The sequence below is a fragment of the Blastomyces gilchristii genome, assembly GCF_000003855.2.
Source record: "Blastomyces gilchristii SLH14081 genomic scaffold supercont1.13, whole genome shotgun sequence".
In the NCBI taxonomy this organism is placed as follows: domain Eukaryota; kingdom Fungi; phylum Ascomycota; class Eurotiomycetes; order Onygenales; family Ajellomycetaceae; genus Blastomyces; species Blastomyces gilchristii.
In genome coordinates this window covers 721,487-743,417 of record NW_003101670.1, presented here as the reverse complement: position 1 = coordinate 743,417, position 21,931 = coordinate 721,487, and the positions used below count along the sequence as shown (strand labels likewise).

Below are 21,931 nucleotides of genomic sequence, written 5' to 3'. Positions count from 1 at the left end.
CAAATCATCTTCTATTAAAGCAATGAAAATTGAAGCTTTAATTCTTTCTTCTACTATTAGATTTGAAAAGACCTGTATGAACTATGCTCTGAGAGTTATAAAGATGAGCTTAAATTATATAATCAGAGAAAGAGTCTCTTCTTCATTTTCATCAATTAACTCTGAAAATGAACTGAATTGAAATAGATTTCTTGATTAAAATGAAAATAATTCTTCAAAGAAAATGCCTTCTCAACTGTACAGACTATGCTCACTGATTAAAAATCAATTTTCTTCTTTAAATATTGAAAAAGTTGATCATGAGAAGATATCTCTTTGAAGAGAAAAGCTTGAATCTCTTATAGACTTATAAATAAGTGAACTCTCTAAGAAGAAAGAATATAAACAGTATTTGAAGAGAATTTCTATAATCAATATAGAAGACTCTATTCTGATTTATTCAGATAACTTCAAAAATGAGAATTTAAATAGATTAGACACAGACATTGCTTATACTGAAGATAATATCAATTTTATCTCAGATTTCTGAAATTTAGACTGTGAATCTGAAGTTTTTGATACTGAACTATTTATAATAGTGAAAGCTTTCAAACTCATTGAAATAAAATCTCATAAAATAGAAAATAGTTTGAAAGAGGTATAAATATTCTCTGATAGTCAAGCTGCTTTAAAAAGACTTAGAAATAGTCAGATTCATAATGATCAAATGAATCTTGAACTGATCTTAAACTCTGTTTTAAAAATTCAAAAGAGAAGAATATCAAAGCTGATAATTCATCTGCACTGAGTTTCTACTTATATGAATATTCATAACAATGAAATAGCTGATTCAGCTGTAAAAAAGAGTTCAGAATTAAGCAGATTCATTCAAAAAATTATATTCTGATCTTTTATAAAGAGAAAACTAAAAGAATCTTGTTTAGATAAGTGAAATAAAAGCTGACAGAAACAAAAGAAGAGTATACATTATTCAAGATTTGAAATAAAATCCAAGTGAAAATCCTGTTCAATTAAATATAAAAAGAAAATATTCTCATCTATAATACAGCTGAAACTAGAACATGGCTATTTCAAATCTTATATACAAAGATTTGATGATAGATTTGATTCAATAGAATACTCATTCTGCAATACAAATGAGAATTCTGAGTATATTGTAATACACTGTGCATTATACAATAGTCTCAGAGTCAGATTGAAAGAGAAGTATAATCTAAATTAATTAAATATGAGGTTCTTATTCTCAACTGAGACAGGAATTAAATACTTAATAGACTTTCTATCAGAAACTCAAGCAGCTACAAGAAAATGACTAAATTCAGAAATATCTGAATATGAAGAGGAGGAAATCAATCAGATATAGTCTGTTAAAACAGCTATATACTATATTTTAAGAATTTGTTTTATTACAGTCTCTCTTTACTTTACTTTTTTCTTTCAATTCTTTTCTATCTATCTATTTAATGTGTCTATCTTTAAGACTGTGTTCTCTTTTCTTTTGTCAAGATATTGTCAAATGATTTCAAAGTATCAGAAGATGTTAAAATACTGCAATTTGTAAACAGTTTTTATATTCTGAGCTGAAATTTTCTGATTTTGCATATCTGAAATTGATGAATGTATAATAGTTAACTTTACAGATATAGGAAAAACCCTGAGAACTACAAGTTCTCAGGTAGATGTCATAGTCTCTCACTGCATACATCTATAATTGAAGAATAATAATAATAATAAGAATGAATTCAGCTTCACCTCATGGAAAAAGTGTTGAATAGATCTAAGAAAAGAGTGAGTGAGTGTTATTAAACTCACTAAGTAATGTATTACAGACTGAAGACAGAGTGAGATAATCAATCTATTCTCACTGTGACATTTCAAGTTCATAACAGAGTTACTCAACTTCAGACTGTGAGATCAAAAGATCTGAAACATCAGAGTATTCAGATGAGATATTCAAGTTATCAAGGTTCAAATGATTCTCATTCTCAATAACTGTCAATTCTTGCTTATCAAGCTTATAACAGTGATAAAGTAGTTAAAGAGCTTATACTAAAGTATGCAGTGAGTTCAGAAATCTCGGATTTCTATCAGAATAGAGATGTATATACTTTAGAGAATAATATGAAGTTTCTCTCAGAGAGTGAAATCAGATCAGTCTCAGCACAGATATATAAGATTATATTAGTTTATTAATAGAGCTCAACTGATTGAAACTTATAATCAGGTTCAGTAATTTAAATTGTAATATAATAGAATCAAAATAGTGACTAGTCAGTAGTATCATATAGAGACAGTTATTTAAAAAGCTGTAGAAGTGAGCTTGATTATTTTACTTGAATAGTGAGCTCATAAGCTACAGAGTTATTACAAATATATCTTAGATATAGTACTTACTATACTAAGAAGATTGTATGAGAAATGCAGTAACTTTTATATATATTATCAGTAGAAAATGAATCACTGACTTTTTTAATGAGAAGTCAGCATCTAGCTATTCTATATAGATAATAAGTGAATATCTCTCTTCTATTCTATGAGTAAGAATAGTCAGAGTAATATCTCAGCAGTGTCTCACTATTATGAAGAAGTAATCTGCTAATCTTATATAAAAGTAAGATTCTTATATTTATCAATCAGATCTTTCTATATTACATCTGAATAATATTATAAAGTGATTAAAAACCGGTTTAAACAGTCTGTGAGATGAATGAAATCATCCGCAGAGAAGTAATAAGCTATGTGAAACCGCAACAAGATCTTAACATGGCTGAGAACGTGATAATTACACTGCATATCTATTCAAGAATAGAGAGATGAAAATAATGAGATCTTTAAGTTATATAGATGATATTGATCTAGTCTACAGTTTAAAAACAATTAAAGAGAATTTAGAAGTAATTGAAAAAGCAGTAAAGAAAATCTTTGTTAGAGCAGGTATCAATCTAATTCAATTTAATATGAATAAAACTGAGTTAATTCACTTTTTTCTCAGATTCAATGAGAAAAAACTAAGTCTAACTCTTTTGAATAAAGAGATTAAACCCAGTTTGAATGTTAAATAACTAGAAGTATGATTAAACTTCAAGTTGAATTTTAAATATTATATTTAACAAAGAATTATCAAGACAGAGAGACTTTATTATTATTATTATTCTTCCATTATACTCATATGCAAGCGGAGCTTATGATGAGTCCTTGCGTGATGTTAAATACAGGTCAAGTGTTGATTATACAGGAGGAAATACAGGTGTTGAGACCACGTCAAGATAACAAGAATATAGGAAAATACAAAGGAGTGACAATTAGATACATGCGATAATAACTTCCCAGCCCAGGAACATAGAGCGATTCATTGAAGTGATTTGTACACCTCTGTATTTATTAGAAATCTGAGGTGCTTGAGTTCCGGATTTAATGTATCCCCTGCGGGTTTCAAACCCACGCGCCTTGGTTTCCCACACCAAGGTGCTACCAGGTGGCCGCATTTAACATTCGGCCACCGGGGCAAGACAGAGAGACTACTGAATAGTATAATTAAACTATTAAATACAGAGAGAGATCTATTCTTTCAGACTATAAGATAGTTATACATAGTTTGTATCATCTTTGTTACTAATTATAAAGTTTAAGTTTGATGAAATAATTAAGAAAATTTCACTGAACTCTTTTAAAGTCTGTAAAACAGAGCTTTAAGAAGAATTCTGAGAGTATTTAAATCATCTTTTATTAAAGTAATGAAAATTAAAGCTTCAATTTCTTCTTCTACTATTTAATTTGAAAAGATCTGTATGAACTATGCTCTGAGAGTCATGAAGATAAGCTTAAATTATATAATTTAAAAAAAAGTCTCTTTTTCATTTTCATTAATTAACTTAGAAAATGAACTGAATTGAAATAGATTTCTTAATTAAAATGAGAATAATTCTTCAAAGAAAATGCTCTCTTAACTATACAGACTATATTCACTGATTAAAAATTAATTTTCTTTATTAAATATTGAGAAAATTGATCATGAGAAGATATCTCTCTGAAGAAAAAAGCTGAAATCTTTTATAGACTTATAAATAACTGAATCATCTAAAGATAGAGAGTATAAACAGTATTTAAAGAAGATCTTTATAATTAATATAAAAGACTCTATTCTGGTTTACTCAGATGACTTAAAAAATGAGAGTTTAAACAGATTAGATACAGACATTATTTATACTGAAGATAATATCAATTTCATCTCAGATTTCTGAAATTTAGACTGTGAATCTGAAGTCTTTGATACTGAACTATTTATAAAAGTAAAAGCTTTCAAACTTATTAAGATAAAATCTTATAAAAGAGAAAATAGCTTGAAAGATATATAAATATTTTCTGATAGTTAAGCTACTTTGAAAAGACTTAGAAATAGTCAGATTTATAATAATTAAATAAATCTTAAACTGATTTTAAATTCTGTTATAAAGATTTAAAAGAGAAGAATATTAAAACTAATAATTTATCTACACTGAGTTTCTGCCTATATGAATATTCATGACAATGAATTGACTGATTCAGTGATAAAAAACAGTTCAGAACTAAGCAGATCTATTCAAAAAACAGTGTTCTGATCTTTTATAAAGAGAAAGATAAAAGAATCTTATTTAAATAAGTGAAATGAAAGCTGGCAGAAGCAAAAGAAGAGCATATATTATTCAAGATTTGAGATAAAACTCAAGTGAAAATCTTGTTCAATTAAATGTAGAAAGAAAATATTCTCATCTATAATTCAGCTGAAACTAGAACATGATTATTTCAAATCTTATATACAAAGATTTGATAATAGATTTGATTCAATAGAATGCTTATTCTGCAATACAAATGAAAATCCTGAGTATATTGTAATGCATTGTGCATTATACAATAGTCTCAGAGCCAGATTGAAGAAGAAGTATGATGTAAATCAATTAAATATGAGGTTCTTATTCTCAACTGAGACAGGAATTAAATACTTAATATCCCCGACCCCTGGCACTAGGTCTGAGTTCCATGTGACCCTATTCCACATTTTCATCAATGGGTGTGATAGCGCTTGATCTTTGTTGAGTACTTGGTCTCAATGGTTTCAACCTTATCATCGTCATCGACAAGGCGGTCGCTAGGAAGCATGACAGCGCGATCCAGTTGGGATGGTAAACCGCGATGGCGGCCGCGTAGTATCATAGCGCAGACCACTAATTTGCTAAAGACGCTGAACTGTCCGGATAGAGAGGTGTTGACGCTGGGATGACCTAAACTGAGGCCGACATTTCCACTTGAGAGGAATGTTAGTGGGAGAAACGGGGAATATACGTGGTGTTTTTCTCGAGAAGGGAGAATGATGAGAGAAGGGGGAGGGGTGGGGAATATACTTACTAGCCAGACGTCACTTCGAAAAAGATCGCGAAAACAGAGAATGCCTGTCATAGATTAGCTTGGAGCCGTTTCAAAGGAAGGAGGTCAATATGGGAAATGAGATATTGAGAAAGATTAAGGAGAAATTGAGAACTAGACAGGGGAAAAGCAAAATATATCTCACCGGCTCATTAGGATCCATGATCTTCTTCGATTCAGAAGCGCAGATGCAAAAGACACCAAGGAAAATATACCACAAATCAAACGTCAGTTGGTTCTTTATATGAGCCAAGATGTAAGTTTTGCCGTTATATTCGTCTAAGTCGCGACCCTGTGGGTATATCCCTAGCGCCCGCTGTTCATACGTATTGGACGCCCGTATTGAGAGTGCGATGGGAAGGATGGCGACATACATCATCACTAATATACTGACTTGAACAGCGGGGTTCACCTTCGCCAAGTTGAATGGCGAGGTTCCAGTATGTCGAGTGGATGCGGCTTGGAATAGTGAAGCCAGAATTCGCTTTCCAATTGGTAAATCGTTCACAGCTGGATTGTCGAGGTCCAGAGTAATGATCAGAACTATGTCCACGAAGTTAAGTACAAAAAGACCCGAAAAAAGAGCCCAGGTCGTCCCACTCGGGAAAAGGAGGGTGTAACATCTACGTGGATGCTTTAAAAGGAAATTGAGCGGCTCCTTCAGTGATGATGTTTTCGGGACTATTAATGACATCGTCCAGATAATAAAGCGGAGAAAACAGGGGTAAAATGTGTTTCCGACATAAGCAAGGAAGCTCATGAGTATCATAGGCCATTCCGCGTCCCGAAAGGAGACCATCGAGTCTGGAGTGAGTGTGAATCCAAGATTACTTATCATCGTCTGCGAGGAATAAAACGCCCTGGAATTATGTTAGGGGATCTGTTGAAATTTTGCACTTTCAATTGAGGAAGAGCACTCACCACCACACAGGGGACTGTCCACACTCTCTTAGATACTCCCGATATTTCGGGTCTGAATGTAGGATCCAGCCAAGCAGACATATCGCGCCAAAGAGGTGAAGGCCGAAAAAGTAAGCTTTGTTTTGGTCAGGTCGTTTCCTTAGCCAAGAAGAAGAGCGAGGATGGTTTGAGATTTACCAGTGACAATTTTGAGCAATAGTTTCAGGCTACGATACTCGATCCCGCCCAACTTTTCTCGGTCCTCAGCCGTTAAGTTGCGAAACTGAGAATTGCGCCCAAGGGTTGCATGAGAGGACAACGGTAGATCCAAATGCTGAGAAAGTGAAGGTTGAAGCGGAGGTTGTTTATTACTAGTACTTGGCCTCCCCTCCAGCACGAAGATGGATGAAGCGACCTTCTCAAGAGTGCTAGTACTGGCAATGCGAGAGCTACCCATTATCCGGCGACGAGCTGAGAGCGACCTTCTTCTGGCATTTGAATCGTTCGTCTTGGCGATTTCGTCGTCATCACTGAATATTTCATCGACTTCTACCATTGGTCTCCCTATTTTGACATGTCAGTACGTACTTTCTCATTCTTTCGACATTTCTGACGAATTGTCTTACCTCTGTCACGCTCCTGAGGAGGTGGCACATATAAAGCCTTCGATTTATCATAGCCTCTCACATCAGCTGCAAATGATATGCTCGCACCAGTAGGTTTGGTAGGCTGAGCCTGAGATTCATCTGTCTCGTTCGCATTGCCAGGAGTGCTTGTCCTAGATGGAACCGAGTTAACTTGGAACTGACAACAGCACATGCGATCACACGCGTTTTAACTTACGCAGTCGGAGTAGTAGTATCTGGGTTCGCATTGCTGCTAGTATATTTCCTCACATCTTTAGGGGTTTTGAATGCCTTGGCTTCTACATCGTCTCGATGTTGAACCTGAGAAGGAGCTATTCCCAGTTCAGCATTCCTGACAGGTTTTGACTCGGAAAACACCCAAAGTAACAATGGGTCACATTACCGAATTCGTTCAGCCGTTTTTTGAACCAATGTAAACGCACAAGGACTACTGCAATGTTTACGAATCCGAGGTGGGATATAATGGGAATGACATAAATGAACAGTTGCTGATAGGTTTTCAAATCCTTGACATCGTAGCTAGACATGCACATGCACAGTTAGTACTGTACATCAAACCGGGGCTAAATATTCCCGCTAATGACCAGGACAATGGGAGAAGGAGCCTTGTCTCACGTATTAAGTCCGGATTCTGTGCAACCGGAGGCTCCAAAGAAGTATGCGTCGATTGCTTTCAGATTCCCATAAGGATAAAGAACGATCAACGAGGAAATACTGAGGCTGATAATATAAGCGTCTAATCGCTCATCGACATTAGTCCATAAGTTCAGGTTATTTTCCAGTCCCAGGAAATAGGGTCAGTTAACAAACAATGTATGGTGATGAAGTTCAGCGGCGGTTTCCACATGGTGTCTAGGGATGGACGTTGTTCGTCCTCTCTATGCTTTTGGCTGGAGGAAATCGAAGAGAAGAATGGCTAAGACAACAAGGTACGGACGCAGACACAGGCAACGAGTGAAAGAGAGAGGATCCATCCTGGTAATCAGTGATTTATGTCCGCCATGATGGTTGCCCCCCTTGAGGCAGTGCTCTCATTGTATGAGGGATTTTTGGACGAATCGAAGAAAAGGCTAAAGATGATCAGGGGCTTTTTGAGCCGTATCAAATACACAAGGGGAGAGTCATCATAGAGAGCAGTCGAGACTGTGGAGCGCTCGCCTCCATTGACGACATAAGCTGCCCTGGTGTACAGGTGGTTATACCATTTCAAGCATCGCAGTTGATAGTGGCTGAAGGATGCACTGACTTTGCCCATAGCTTGCTACTCTAGTTTGGCAGCTACGTGGCTGCTAATTTTTCCTGTTTCAATATTAGTGGTTCCTGATCAGCACTGTTTTGAGAAGCATTCCTAAACCCATTACGTGGTGGTTCTCTTCACATGGGGTGTGGTAGACTTGTGTGTGTGGATAGGGGGATAAAATGCGACAGCTCCAGCCCTACTAGTGAGTTTTTGCGGGGTTGAAGTTCTTAGTGGCGGCGAGCAGCAGCAGGATAGTTAGGCGTGGTTGGCGGGCACGGTGCACCATGTGGTGTGGTAGCCACAGGATTCCTACCACCTTGCCCTGGTGTGGCTGAGCCATATATCAATCTTAGAAAATACTCCCCTGAAATGGTCAAAATGGGTCGTGAACTTACAGATTCAGCAGTGCGTGCAATTGCGTTTCCCCAAATACCGAAATCGGAGGATAGCAAAAATAATGTATATATATTAAAATTAGCACAGAGTATGAAGCATAAAAGTAAAATACAAAAAAAGAAAGAGAAAATGTCATTATTGCGCTTGCTCCCTCACCGAAACAAAATGGCCTTCTTGAGACGCCATTGCATATGAAACGAGAAAATGACAAGCTAAACCATCCACTCCACCCAGTCCGCCGAACTCCATATGCGAAGGAGGGAAAAAAAAACAAGCAAAGCCAGTCCCCACATCCCCCATTCTGATTTTGAAATATGGCGCTGCTCTCTTGTAATGGTCCAAATGACCTTAACCCAAGCAGCCTAGTGATGACAAACGGTATCTGAAAAAAGAATGTCCAATTAATTTTCATCTGTGACCCATTTTTTGTCATGGGTTCCACGAATAATTCAATTTCAACGGTGCTCTCAGCCCATCCTCCTTTTCGCTTCTCCACCGGCTTTTCCATTCCCACTCCCGGATGGCTGCTTCGCGGTATGCAACCTGGCATTCACGTGGCAGTTCTGCTAGTATATCAGGGCTGGTGCGAAATATGGGATTGTTCCTGCCAAGCGAAATACTAATTAACCCATTCGAGCCTATATCTTGTACGTCTCCATCTGGGCCAGGGAGACCCAACGATGATTCTGGTGGTGATTCATAGTGTATGTCTTGAATTTCAAAGGTGCGGCTGAAGACGGCAGGGACGGAAGGGAATATTGTGTTTGTGACTTTTGTGGATTCGTCTATTTTAGCCTGTATAGAGAGGTCGTTACGCGGTCGTTCTCTTCCATTGTCAGCTGGGCTTGCTGTTGTGCCATTCGCGACACCAAGGGCAGCTGTTGATGCGCTACTGATGAGCTGTGATCTGTCCGCCCGTGTCGATTCTGGGGGTGGGATGGTTTCCAATCGAACGTGGGTGGGTTGCATGATCTTGGGATACTGCATGGTGTTTGTGTGGATGTCGTATTGACCGTCAAGATTTTCGCGGCGTGCTGCGAGGATAGTAGAATTGAACCGGCTGTGAATGTATTGGTTAGAATCAATTTTGTAGAAGAACGAAATGGATAAATATGGAAGGGCAGCAATTCACCTTGCTTCTCTAGCATGTTCGATCATCCAATTATCCCCCGTTACTAGTACCTTTCGTTTCTTCTGATCTACGCTCTTCCCCATTGGCATGGGTACCGAAGGAGCGCCAGAATGATAAACACTACTTGCTCCATGCCAAGCCACATATCGATTCTTGTCATATGTCTCTCCGGGGCCCGGTAGTCTGTCCTCTGGCACAGCCAGTTCGCCCTCCACGTCGCCTCGTTCCCTGGCAGCTTGCGCCGAATAATCATCAATAACCTTGCGCCCCCCAATAATGATCTTGGCCCCAAACTCGCGGAACACTGATCGCGCCGTAACCACGCCGATCGCGCGCCCTTTGTAAGAATGCGGTATAAGCTCTCTCTCAATCAAATCCCGCTTCGCATCGTCATCAATGATGATCTTAAAAAGAAGCTTATGCTTCTGAAAAAACAGGTAAGAATCGCGAAACCCAATGCAACGCGCCGGCTCCGTCGACAACATGTAGAGTCTCTCCCCTTTATTAAGAATCGTAAACGTCCGCACGCGATATTCGCGACCACCCAGTAGATTGCCCAGCTTATCAACCTTCGTCTCCCCCTCGGGGTCTTCAGGGAGGTCAACCTCGTCGTTGATAACGTCCATCATGTTTCCTTCTTTATCAATTGGGACCTGGGTGACATGGGAGGGGCCTCCTTTGGCTCGTCCCCATCGCCCACCAGCAGACGGGCGACCACGTCCCCTTCGCCGTACGGGAGTGCTAACTTCCGACCGTGCTTCGCCAGTTCCGTCATCTGGGGGTCTTATTTTGGGCGGGCGACCAACTCGACCGCGCTTTCTAGGAATAGCAGATACTCGACCTGGGCGGATGGGTGTATCTGGAGTGGTAGGCGAAGGGCGTTCTGATTCTTCTGCTGGTCGCTCTGAGTTGCATTCCGCCTCCTGTACTTCCGTAACGGGAGTTTCATCCTTCTTCTTAGGGGTATCTCCATCGTCATCGCGAGGACTGGGTGCGTTGGACGGGGCATCTGGCATCTCTTCGTCGACTTGTTGCGGCGCGGCGGCTTCTGTAAAATATTGCAGTTGTGAGATGGCCATCATTCACAATCGATTTTTTTCTGTAAACTTTTGGGAAGGGGGGGGTAACTGACTCAGCGATTGTGCAGCTGCTTGGGCAGCTGCTCTCTGTTTTCGCGCCATAGTGTTGTTGAGCGCAAGGAGGTATGCTCAACTGTTCGATGTTCGTCCAGGGAGCTCTAATTATTTGCGCGACTGGACTGGAATCTCCGTAGCTTGTTCTCGTCTCAATGTTGGTGCTTCGGAGCTACCATTTCGCCGAGATAATAATAATCACGTGATCTATACATACAAGGAGTCAACCTCGCAAAGCCCCTTCTTCTACGCCTCCACACCCCTGGGCAGGCATACGAAATGATATGTGCATCCATAGATCTAGTTGATAAAAGTCATCTACATTTCAACTAAACTAATCCTCAATCCATGGAATGTCGTAAAAGTTAGATCATTCGGTAAAACGGTCCAGCGACGCCGAAATAACCTGTAAATGGCTATTATGATCCGCGGAACAGAAAAATGCAGCCAAGGAGAAGAGTCGATCATTGCTAGAATAAGCTTGGATTTAAGTTACAAATAGGTATATTTAAATAGCAATGACATCTACTTGAGTAGTTTGCGAAGACTCGAGTGCATGCGTGGTGTTTACGGCGCCAAAGGAAGGAGATGAGGGTCAGTACAATCAAGACGTGGACGGAGGGAAGAAAGCTTGAAGGTTCCTCTGCGGAGATCCCTTCCCTATCATTTCCCCCTTTCCCCATTTCCCCCCTCGCCGGCCACATCTTATACCTCCCTCGCAACACCACTGCCTTTACCTTCATAGTTTCACGCCGACAACACCGGTCTTAATGCTCGCATAACGAAAATGTGTAGCTCTCCATCGCCTGACCCTGCTCCACAACCACCGCCTTCCTTTCCTCCATAAGTTCCAATCGCAGCTCCTTCGCATCTTCCATCGATATCGGAAAGTCATCGAGATGAGACGCAACCTCATTGAACAGCTCAGGGGGGAGGCGACCCGTGATATTTTCCCAGGGCACCTGTTCCGCCCACCAATCACGCCTCTGGCACGGGACGTTGGCGGAGGAGATGATGCGGATGTTGGGGTCGACCAGGAACAACGCGAGGATTTTCCTGTGGCCGAGCTTGGACGGATCTTCGAGCTGGAATGGCGAAACGCGGTGCTGGACGATGTTAGGGAATGTTAGGAGTCGGCCTTGTTTGCAAACGACGTTGCCAATCTCCTGTATAGGGGCGTTGCCATTCTGGCAACCGAACACGAGTGGTAGCCATCCGTGTTGGTCTTGCTCGTACCCTATCTCACTAGCGCTGTCCACGTCAGCTAGCTGGCGGAAGGCAAGGCGGCTTTCAGTGATATTGTCGCTGTCATAGTAATATAACGCGGTAGCGCATATGTGTTCATTCTGAAACGGTGTCTCAGCGCCATACATTCATCGATGTAAAAAGAGGAAACGGTTGCTCCGATTCTTGCGGGGTAATACATACTAGTTGACCCTCAACATGCCACGTACCACCATTGTACCTGGGCTTTTCTGGTGTGAGATGAATGTTGGCAAGTTTTACAATAACTTGCAAGCCAGTACTTCCATAATCCCGCTGCAAGTCAACGAGAATATCTTCGTTCGGAGGCAAAAATTTAGCATCGGGCTCAGGGAGTCTAAATTTTTGGCTCTGTTCTTCCCATTCGTCTACGCGGTCGTAATAGTCATCTTCGTCTTCGTCGGATTCCAATTCAGGTCTTGGAATAGCTGCGACGAAGTCGTGGTCAACTTCCTTTTCGCAGAAATGGTATGTTATGCGAGTGTAGGTTTTGGACTTCGCGTACCCTAGCGTTCTATTCCATAACGGAACAGCGAGGGAGATAACTTGTTCGATCACTCCATATAATTCTCGGTGTTCCCTTGGGTGCAAGTTATTTATATAGCTGGTGATCTTGCAGCTATTAAGATTTTGATCCTTGTCGTGTCCGTCCGTTTCTGTTGAATCTGTTGAATCTGTTGTGAACGCGACGTCACAGGGAAGCCACTGGAACTTCTGACTGTAAGGAATCTGTAGTTCACCAGGTCGATCATGCCGGAATTTATGTGCTTTAAGTTCTTCTTTCGACGGAATTTCAAGAACCTCACCAGATCCAGCTCTAGCGATCCCCTCGTGAATTCCTAGAACGCCGTCTGTGATAATCCGAGTCCGACCATAGACCACCGGAAACAGAGAGGGATGCACGAGGTCAAGAACCTGGTTGTTCGATTGGGGATGATAATCCTTCTGGTCGTCTGGGACATCTTCTAAGCGGGCAGCAGCGGATTTGAGCGCATTCCGGAGAGTATCCGGGATTGCGGTGTCCGATTTCACAACACCCGCGTCATAGACCAAAATGTTTCCACTCTTTTCGAAGCCCTTTGATTTGAATTGCAGCTCGTTAATGACCCAATCCATCATTTTTTCTGACACATCCATGTCTTTATGCGCCATTACCTCCTCTCTCCATTTGTTTATGATGTCTGGTGAAAATATCTAGATATGAATGTAAAAAAAAAACCCAGTCAACTAGAAGTCAATCGAGGTTGGGGGAATAACCTCATAACGTGTCTAGCCAGAAATACAGTGCATATACAAATAAAACGGCTGATTAGGAGAATAAGGTGGGGAAGCTTAAAGAGGCGCTGGGGTTAGTTAGGGAGATGTCTAAGCACCTTCTTTTCCCAGCCGGGCTTGTCAGTTATGGTATTCATAATCTGAAGCATTGTGAACTCTCGGATGGGAGTGAAGTGTTGCCTTTTACCAGACATGTCAGTCTCGTGGTCAGATAGGGTGAGCAATAGTCAACTCGGGGTGATATATAAGTACATAGCTTGATATCCTTCCAAGGTCTGTAGGGCTAAGAGGGAGGGGAATATTCCAGGCTCTCCCTGCTTATTTGGCGTATTCGTGACATAACCTTTAGCAAGGGTTGCCCTCCATGATGCTGCGCGATTCAATTCGATTCCAAAGCCGGGAAGCACAAGAGGCGCAGGGTTGGGTTGAGCAGCCATGGTATCTGTTTGGCGGCGTTGGATTTTCTAGCGATCTGACTGTAAAAAGACTGTGGAGAAGTATGAGTGATTGATTCGATATCGAATGAAAGTCTAGAAATTTTAAAACTGGGAGGTCCGTCGCGATAAATATACGGAAAGTAGAATTATGGTGGTGTTGCCTGTGTCTGCGGGGAGCTTGCTTGGTCATGATCTAGGCAGCGAGCCAGGTACAAGATCCATGTTTTCTCGTTGTTTGAAGGCCAATCATGCGCGGGGTTGCCTACCTTGGCGTTAAACGTGGAGAATCAAAATCGTCCACAACTTCAAGCTCACAGCCATCATCAAAGCACGAAAGCTGGAGCTATCCGCATGGCTAGGAAAATCGAGAGCACAGTTATATTATCGTGATTCGTTAGCAAGATGGACCACCTCAAGAGACAGGAGAATTCAAGCTACCATCAACATTATATATGCTTCATCAGAGGTTGAGACACCTTTTAACCCAGAGAAATAAACCTCAATCCTTGACGTGGAGAATCTGAATCATATCATATGCTCATTAATTTTTTCTGCTGTCGTCTCTTTTTTGCTCTGTTCATTGCATTGCAGAGATATTTAATTGAACTGAGTCTCCTTCAAAGTCCAGGAATGTTGAACAAAAGAAAAAAAAAAAAAAAAAAACTGCCGGATTCACTGTATGATCCAAGCCGAGGTCTTCAATTTTAATGCTCGAATGAAACAGTATCAAATCCACATTTGGGGGATTTTTAATTACTCATGACCGAACATTGCAGCTCGCGAAACTTGCATTTGGCGTACGGCGAAACATATGCATAGTATTTGTGTGATTTGTGAAGGGCTGGAAGCCATATCTCCGCTCAACACCAAGAAGCTGCTAGGGAGCCTATACGTCACCCAATACATTTCCTGAAGTTCTGTGCTCCTGGGAATCAAGGATAGCGATTGCAGCTGCTTCTCCACTTATCGAGCTCCAGCAGCCAAATCTGTAGTCAGTGGCAAATCCTCTGTATATCGAAATCTTTCTTGTTAGAGCAGTGAGACTTTAAAATCCCGATTATTTTTTTTATTTTTTTTTTTATTTTTTTTTTTTTTTTGAAAAAGGGACCATCGACATCCGTAGACAAGCAGTGGTTGGAGGTGGCGTTGCTATAATTTGTACAGAAGGCCGAGCTGGCTGGCGGCTGAACCCTGACAGCGCGCGTTGTGGCGGGGCGGAGAATAAGACATTTCTGATCTGTTGCTCAACTACTCCGTCCAGAGCACAGAAGGAGCTGATGATTATTTCATGCAGAATTGGAATTTGGTCTTAGGCGAAAATATGGGCTTTGAAACGGTGCGTCCAGTCACAGAATGAGGGCAGTTGGCCTAATGATCACACATCCAATAAACCAGCGGCGCAATGCCCAGGCAGGGAAGGCGCCGCGAAAGGGGACAACACAATAAGGATTAATATTGGACGGGGGAAGCAGGCAAGAATCGGAAGGCCTTTTCTTGCAAGTTGCTGGCTGTAGGTCCGCTAAACCGTGGACTGGTAGCTAATCGCTCGATGAGACGAATAGTATCTCGAATACTAATCCCAAACTCCGCAGCCGAGCCAGACTGGTGGATGTGATAGTGCGAAGTTTGTTGGTGTTGCCCTGCACCAACCTCTCTGCTCCTCAGCAATTGATGGGGATTCATTCCTAGGAGAGGTGGCCACGAAATGTGATCTCAGGATGGGATGGGATGATATGGCTTTGTTAACTAATAATGGGTTAGCCAGTGCTAAGCCTGTGACAGAGACAAAAAGAAGGAAGACGGATGAGACAGAGAACAGCACTCTCTGGCGAGGAAGCGGAGGACGAGGCGGCGGACGACGACGACGAGGAGGAGGGGGAGGAGGAGGAGGCGAGACGCGGAACAGGACGAGGCTGGTGTTTGTCGCCTCCCCCTCTTTTTGCTTCCGCAGTCAACCTCACCCAGCCCGTAGTAGTCGGCTGTTGGTGGTAAAAGATAAAAGATAAAAAAAGACAAGACAGAACGTTGGGTTGGGGGTTTGGTCAGGATGTCCGTGTTGATGCTCTTGGAGACTTGAATGCAGCTGCTGTCTTGTCTTGGCTCCTCTTCTTCTTCTTGTTCTTCTTCTTCTTCTTCATCCTTCTTCATCCTCTTCCCCGTCTTCGTCTTCATTCTTTATTCGTCTTCATTCTTCTGTTCTCCTCTTTACCCGGTACCGTACCGTACCTCCTCTCCCTTCCCCATGCCCAAGCTTTTAGCTCCAAAGTTACTCTACATGTACATGTAAATACATACATGGCTCCCTCTGTCGCTGGATTCTCTCTGACTCCCTGATCTGATCTGATCTGATCTGATATCGCCGATCTCTGCCCACATGTTGTTGAACTGTCCGGTTCTCTCGAGTTGTAACTACTACGTACTTTTGACATATAGCCTCTTCTATTCAGCCGAAAGCTTTCTTGTTCCCCCTCAACTGTTCCCAGACGACAGCAACAGCCACTACAACAACCACAACAACAACAAGAACAAGAACAACAGCACCCTTCTACAACAAGAGCTCCTCTGCAATACTAGGGTCTTCTGCCCTATCTAGTCTCTTGTTATACTATAGGGTAGCTGAATAAGGTATCATCGACTCTCTAGCATCGTGTAAAAAGAAGGTTCTTTTGGGACAACGGTACCTAGGCACAGAGTACAGTGAGTACAGTACGTTTCTCTCTCTGTTTCTCTTGTCCTGAAATCCTAATCATAATCACCACGCCCTCACCGCTGCCCGCCCCCAACCATTTCCATCCTAACAATTCCTGGTCGGAGTCTGTTCCGCAAACTTTGCTAGCTCCCGGGACAAGGAATTTTTTTTCTTCTTTTATTTTCTATTTTTTTTTCCCCTTCCAATTTTTCCAATTTTTCCAATTTTTCCCCTTTATTGTTTTTAAATCAATTTCTGGTTTTGTTTTTCATGTTAAATATACTACGACTCGTTCATTTTTGTCTCTCTTTTCTTTTTACTTTTGCGGTCATAAAGTTAACATTTTCGAACTCTTATCTTCGAATCTAGGCAGGCCTCCTTCTGCGCGCATTCCAGGCCTCTCTCAAACCTACAATCGACCTCTGTTTCGCATACATCTATCTTTTTTGAGTGGGTACTACTACGGCTGTAGGTGACTGCTTTTAGGAGGAGGGTCAGCCTGTTGAATGAAACATGGCGGGACAACGGGTCCATGCGGATTTACTACGGGAGGCCATGCTGTAAGTCTTAGTGTTTTTTTGCGGAGGTGATGAGTGATTCCTCGCTGGGTATCGAAGTCTTGGAAGATAAACAAAAAAAAAAAAAAAAGAAAAGAAAAGAAAAAACACTTGGCTCCAATGCCCGCGGGCTAGCTCTGGCTCTTCTTTTGGGATCGCATCTCTCCCATCTTGAAACTCCGTCCTTTACAACCTTGCTATCACCCTTTGGCCCGGGCTCAAGAGGCTCCCCACAACATATCCATCCCCTCCACGACGTTCGTCCAACCTATTTTGGGCTCTTGTGGCTGATATTTAGCAGAGAAAACGATGACGATATAGGTTCTGTAACCCCTCCCGATGGTAGCTCTGCTACACCGCAACCAGAGTTTACCGACAAGCGCTTCCCGAGCATAATACCCAGCTATTTTCAGGTTCGTGGTTCCGATTATACTCAAGAATACGATTCTCTTGTACATCCTCAAGTTGATGTGGAGACGAAGGCTTCCTCTGATAATGCCTCGATGTCTGGCTCCATTGTAATGCTGGAGCGAGATCAGTCTTCTGATCCCGTTCCATCCCAATCTGAAAAAGAATCAGAACAGCGAGGAAAAGAGGAGGCACCTTCGGACATCAACTCGTTACCCACTCCTCCCTTATCCTGTTCCTGTTCGATTGTGCAAAAGGAAGCAGAGGAGGTAGAAAATGGCGCACCTGGGGTTGAGAGCGGAATGGGGTCTATCCGCCGCGCAATAAAGAACCTGCTTTCGCAGAATTCCTTAAAGATTGGACGGCATACATCAGAACCTGTTTCTAGCTGTCTCTCAAAGGATCCTGTCCTTGCATCTCACTTTTCTAACCCATCTTTACCTACTTGCCCTACCTTATCACCTTCCACTCACTCTTGCCCGCTTTCCAATTCTTCTGAGGAACTGGCAAAGCTGACTACCAATCAACCGCAAAAGAATACGCCACCTTTAACTCCGCGGGCCATGTCAACAAATGAAACTCCTCAACTAGATAAATCCTCTAGTTCCCCTGCGCATGAGCATCCTGAATCAACAAAGTCGAGCAAGCGAACACCTCAGCAGTCATCGTCTCGTTCTACTGGCATAACGGAAGCTCAAGGTATTCCGGTAGGGTCGCTAAAAGGGAAATTATCTGTCAAAATATCCGAGGGAAGGGGTTTACGACCAAGTTACGACCCTTACGTTGTGTGCGTCTTCGAATTGAATGAGTGCATTTCCAAGGGCGCTCAGGCGGAGGAGGGGGATGACGCTGGGACTACGAAGGGAGGGGAGGATTCGCTATCCTCTGTACCAATCCAACGGTCAAACAGTGATTCCGGGCGCCCAATGGCAATCCCAATGAAAAGTCGACAGAGCAGTAATAACAGTATGTTGGATAATCATGATCGTAAAGAGGCAGGTGTGGTAACGGATCCTCAGTGGAACCATGAAGCCGTTTTGTGCGTTTTGTTCCTGCTCCTCTTTCTAACATTATTTTTTCTGAAAAAAAAAAAGAAAAAAAATGAAAAATGAAAAATGAAAAATGAAAACCCCGGCAACACCAATAAATGCGTCCAAATTGCTGATTAATTTCTAGTGATGTCCTTGGAGACGAATCGGAAATTGAGGTTTCGGTTTATGACAGATCGAATCATGAAGCATTTCTAGGTCATGTAAAGTTGAGCGCCAGTTTCAAGGAAGATAATCAGTCTATAGAGGGTTGGTATCCTCTGGTGGCTCGTGGTCGGGGTGACGGCCATGTGTCTGGGGAAATACACTTGGAAATGAGTTTTCAGAAAACGGATAAGAAGCAGTTTGGGCCAAATGATTTCCAAATCCTCAAACTCATAGGGAAAGGGACGTTTGGGCAAGTATACCAAGTGAGGAAAAAGGACACCCAACGAATCTACGCAATGAAGGTCCTTTCCAAAAAGGTGATCATTCAGAAGAAGGAAGTCGCCCACACGCTTGGTGAAAGGAATATCTTGGTTCGAACGGCCATGACGAATTCTCCGTTTATCGTGGGTCTCAAATTCTCTTTCCAAACGCCCACTGATTTGTACCTTGTCACGGACTATATGTCGGGAGGGGAATTATTTTGGCATCTACAAAAAGAGGGCAGGTTCCAAGAAGCTAGGGCGAAGTTTTACATTGCAGAGTTGATATTGGCATTGCAACATCTACACGAACATGACATCGTTTATCGGGATCTCAAGCCCGAGAACATCCTACTTGATGCAAATGGTCACATTGCGCTTTGTGACTTTGGGCTATCCAAGGCAAACTTGACAAAAAATCAAACAACGAATACGTTTTGTGGCACAACGGAGTATCTTGCTCCTGAAGTTCTCCTGGATGAGCAAGGTTACACGAAGATGGTAGATTTCTGGTCCTTGGGTGTACTCGTCTTCGAAATGTGCTGTGGATGGAGTCCCTTCTACGCAGAGGATACGCAGCAGATGTATAAGAACATCGCCTTCGGGAAAGTGAGGTTTCCTCGTGACGCTCTTAGTACTGAGGGACGCAATTTCGTGAAAGGTCTACTTAATCGAAACCCAAAACACCGACTAGGAGCTACGGACGACGCGAAGGAGCTCATGGCCCATCCATTTTTCCATGATGTCGATTGGGACGCCTTGGCCAAAAAGAATGTGGCTCCTCCATTCAAACCAAAATTGAAGTCAGTGATGGATACGTCGTACTTCGACCCAGAGTTCACAACTGCACTGGACCAGGCCACTTCCCTAAATGCGCGCGCTGCTGCACTTGCCGCTGGCGCCATGCCAGCGTCAACACCCTTATCGCCAGGCATGCAAGCCAATTTCCGGGGTTTTACTTTTGTCAATGAGCGCTCCATGGACCAGCATATGAAGGATGTTTACATGGAGGACGGCACAAAGCCAGATGATACCTGGGTAAAACAAGCGCACCCCCCCGCGAGCGGAAGGGATCATCGAATGAGCGGGATCGTAAAAACCAGCGAACACTCTGAAGGCGGTATTTTCGGCGATGATGACTACCACTTTGATATGTGAACCTCTTGACGAAAGGGAAACGCAAAGAAGAATTAATAATGAATGAGATTCTTTTTTTTTTTCAATGCACATACTACCTTACCTGTCTCTGTCTCTGTACATCATCAGGACAACTTTCATTTCCCTCCGTTTCTTATCCCTTTAATTTAAAGAAAGAGAAAGAAAGAACAAAGAAAGAACAAAGAACGAAAAATCAAAGAGAGCATGTTTTCCTCCCGTTATCTTAGCCCTTTTTAACTTCTTTTTTTTAAAAAAAAAAATTATCTTTTATCATGTTAACGGATTGCATGCGGGGTGAGGTGTTGCTTGTTGCCTTTTTGCAAATGCGATTATTTATTCTCTTGTTTACTGGATGAACCCTGAAACGAAAAAAGATCTCAAACGCGTATACACACACCTGCCTAGTCGACGACGTGCCGCCTGCCCGTTGCGTTTAGCTATCATCTACGTCTCAATTTTTCTTTCCTTTTTTTTTCTATGTGTTATACTCCTTCTCTTTTACTCTTTTGTTTCGAGGGAACATATTCCTCAGTTTCTGTTTATTCGCATCGCGTTACATCATTCGATCGATACATCAATTTCCGTTGTGCGGGAGAAAAGGAGGGGGGAAAACCTTTCCCCCTTGTCTTGCTCACTATATATCTTACCTCCCCGCCCTCCTATGCTCCTTATTTCCCCCCTTTCCTTCTATTGTTTTTACTACTTAAACGATATCACTTTCCATTTTTTCTATTTTTTGCTCAAAACCTTCCTTCCTCCTTGAATCTGCGCGTTTTTTTCGCTCTATATTTTTTAGTCTCCTTTTCATTCAATCCTCAATCCAATCCTACTCTTTATTTTTATTTATATTTCTCTACTTGCATATTATGGGTCATAAAAAGAACATATTGGCATCACATATTCATATTTTATCCTGTGTTCTCGCTCTCTCTCTTCCTCCTCCCCTTTCTTCTCTTCTCATTCCTTCTTAGGATTTATCATATCATTTCACGATATCCTCTAGCGGGATTTTATCTATATCCTCTAGTTATACTGTCAAAAAAAAAGCATTTTTCTCCTCTCTTCAATTTTTTCGAGTGACATAACGGAACGTTGTGAGGATTCATGGGTTTTGATATCCCACGAGAATGTGGCATCGGTATATCAATTCCCCCTTCAACCCCTTCATCTTGATTCACCCAAATTTTAGTTCTCTACTTACATGTTTTTCATAGCACGCCTTTCTGTTCATGATTATTGCTCCAATCCCTAGCCAACACGGAGACGCAGGCGGGGACAGAAAAGTCGTCCAATATTAGTATGTCCGAATCCCCCTCAGCTTTCTCCCCTCTTTTGGCTCTCTCCACAGTATATCCTCTGTATCAGGATTTCTGGCCTTGGTGTAGTGAAGAAATAAGCACGAAGTAATAGTATTCTTTGATTGGAGAAGACGTCGAAAGCTTCGCTGCGAGGAGTGCGAGTATCGTGTCCAAAAAGGAAAGGAAAGAAAGAAAAAAACCTCTCAATGTCCCCTTGATTAAACTTCATTCTGTGTGCCTGTACAGAGTAGTATTTCGTTAACTAATGACATAACTTATGCATATATTTCTTGTCACGTAACAACACCCAGTAATATTCTCCATTAAAAATCCACGCAAAATTCAGTCATTATTATTTACTTTACTCACGAATTGGAACTCGTGAGGGTTTTTCTAGTAAATAGTGCACACTGCCCCTCCGCCCCGTATCTATGTAACTAGCTAGCCATCACCGCCAAATCCGACAGAGCACTCATCGTATGTACTGTACATGTACAGTACATAACTAGCACGCTCGATCTCGTTCTATCAAAAACAGCCCC

General features: G+C 41.9%; 4 protein-coding genes across 8 annotated transcripts; 1 reads left to right on the top strand and 3 right to left on the bottom strand.

Moving 5' to 3' along the window:
• Positions 1–4,681: 4,681 nt before the first annotated feature.
• On the bottom strand, positions 4,682–8,326 carry BDBG_06338 (potassium uptake transporter). Its single transcript, XM_031722569.1, has 10 exons — positions 7,758–8,326; positions 7,563–7,683; positions 7,330–7,466; positions 7,144–7,258; positions 6,927–7,078; positions 6,499–6,864; positions 6,322–6,436; positions 5,546–6,260; positions 5,383–5,426; positions 4,682–5,281 (listed from the first exon to the last, which is right to left on the bottom strand). Exons 1-10 carry the CDS (start codon positions 7,792–7,794, stop codon positions 5,041–5,043), a joined length of 2,043 nt encoding a protein of 680 aa, XP_031579364.1. The 5' UTR covers positions 7,795–8,326; the 3' UTR covers positions 4,682–5,040.
• A 144-nt stretch (positions 8,327–8,470) lies between these two features.
• BDBG_06337 (nuclear localization protein NPL6) lies at positions 8,471–10,974 on the bottom strand. Its single transcript, XM_002623443.2, has 4 exons — positions 10,848–10,974; positions 9,716–10,763; positions 8,583–9,643; positions 8,471–8,518 (listed from the first exon to the last, which is right to left on the bottom strand). Exons 1-3 carry the CDS (start codon positions 10,894–10,896, stop codon positions 9,013–9,015), a joined length of 1,728 nt encoding a protein of 575 aa, XP_002623489.1. The 5' UTR covers positions 10,897–10,974; the 3' UTR covers positions 8,471–8,518; positions 8,583–9,012.
• BDBG_06336 lies at positions 10,974–16,510 on the bottom strand. Of its 3 annotated transcripts, XM_031722567.1 has the most exons (5): positions 15,646–16,510; positions 13,639–15,569; positions 13,485–13,566; positions 12,277–13,305; positions 10,974–12,194 (listed from the first exon to the last, which is right to left on the bottom strand). In XM_031722567.1, exons 2-5 carry the CDS (start codon positions 13,821–13,823, stop codon positions 11,616–11,618), a joined length of 1,875 nt encoding a protein of 624 aa, XP_031579362.1. In that variant the 5' UTR covers positions 13,824–15,569; positions 15,646–16,510; the 3' UTR covers positions 10,974–11,615. The 3 variants fall into 3 exon arrangements, with proteins under 3 accessions (XP_031579362.1, XP_002623488.1, XP_031579363.1); XM_002623442.2 differs by having other exon boundaries at positions 13,639–16,510; XM_031722568.1 differs by having other exon boundaries at positions 12,277–13,566; positions 13,639–16,090.
• On the top strand, positions 14,910–21,788 carry BDBG_06334 (AGC/AKT protein kinase). Of its 3 annotated transcripts, none has more exons than XM_031722565.1 (6): positions 14,910–16,529; positions 16,882–17,072; positions 17,371–17,482; positions 18,014–18,516; positions 18,654–21,229; positions 21,306–21,788. In XM_031722565.1, exons 2-5 carry the CDS (start codon positions 17,026–17,028, stop codon positions 20,089–20,091), a joined length of 2,100 nt encoding a protein of 699 aa, XP_031579360.1. In that variant the 5' UTR covers positions 14,910–16,529; positions 16,882–17,025; the 3' UTR covers positions 20,092–21,229; positions 21,306–21,788. The 3 variants fall into 3 exon arrangements, with proteins under 3 accessions (XP_031579360.1, XP_031579361.1, XP_031579359.1); XM_031722566.1 differs by having other exon boundaries at positions 14,910–16,520; positions 21,306–21,703; XM_031722564.1 differs by having other exon boundaries at positions 14,910–17,072; positions 18,654–21,788.
• Positions 21,789–21,931: the final 143 nt, after the last annotated feature.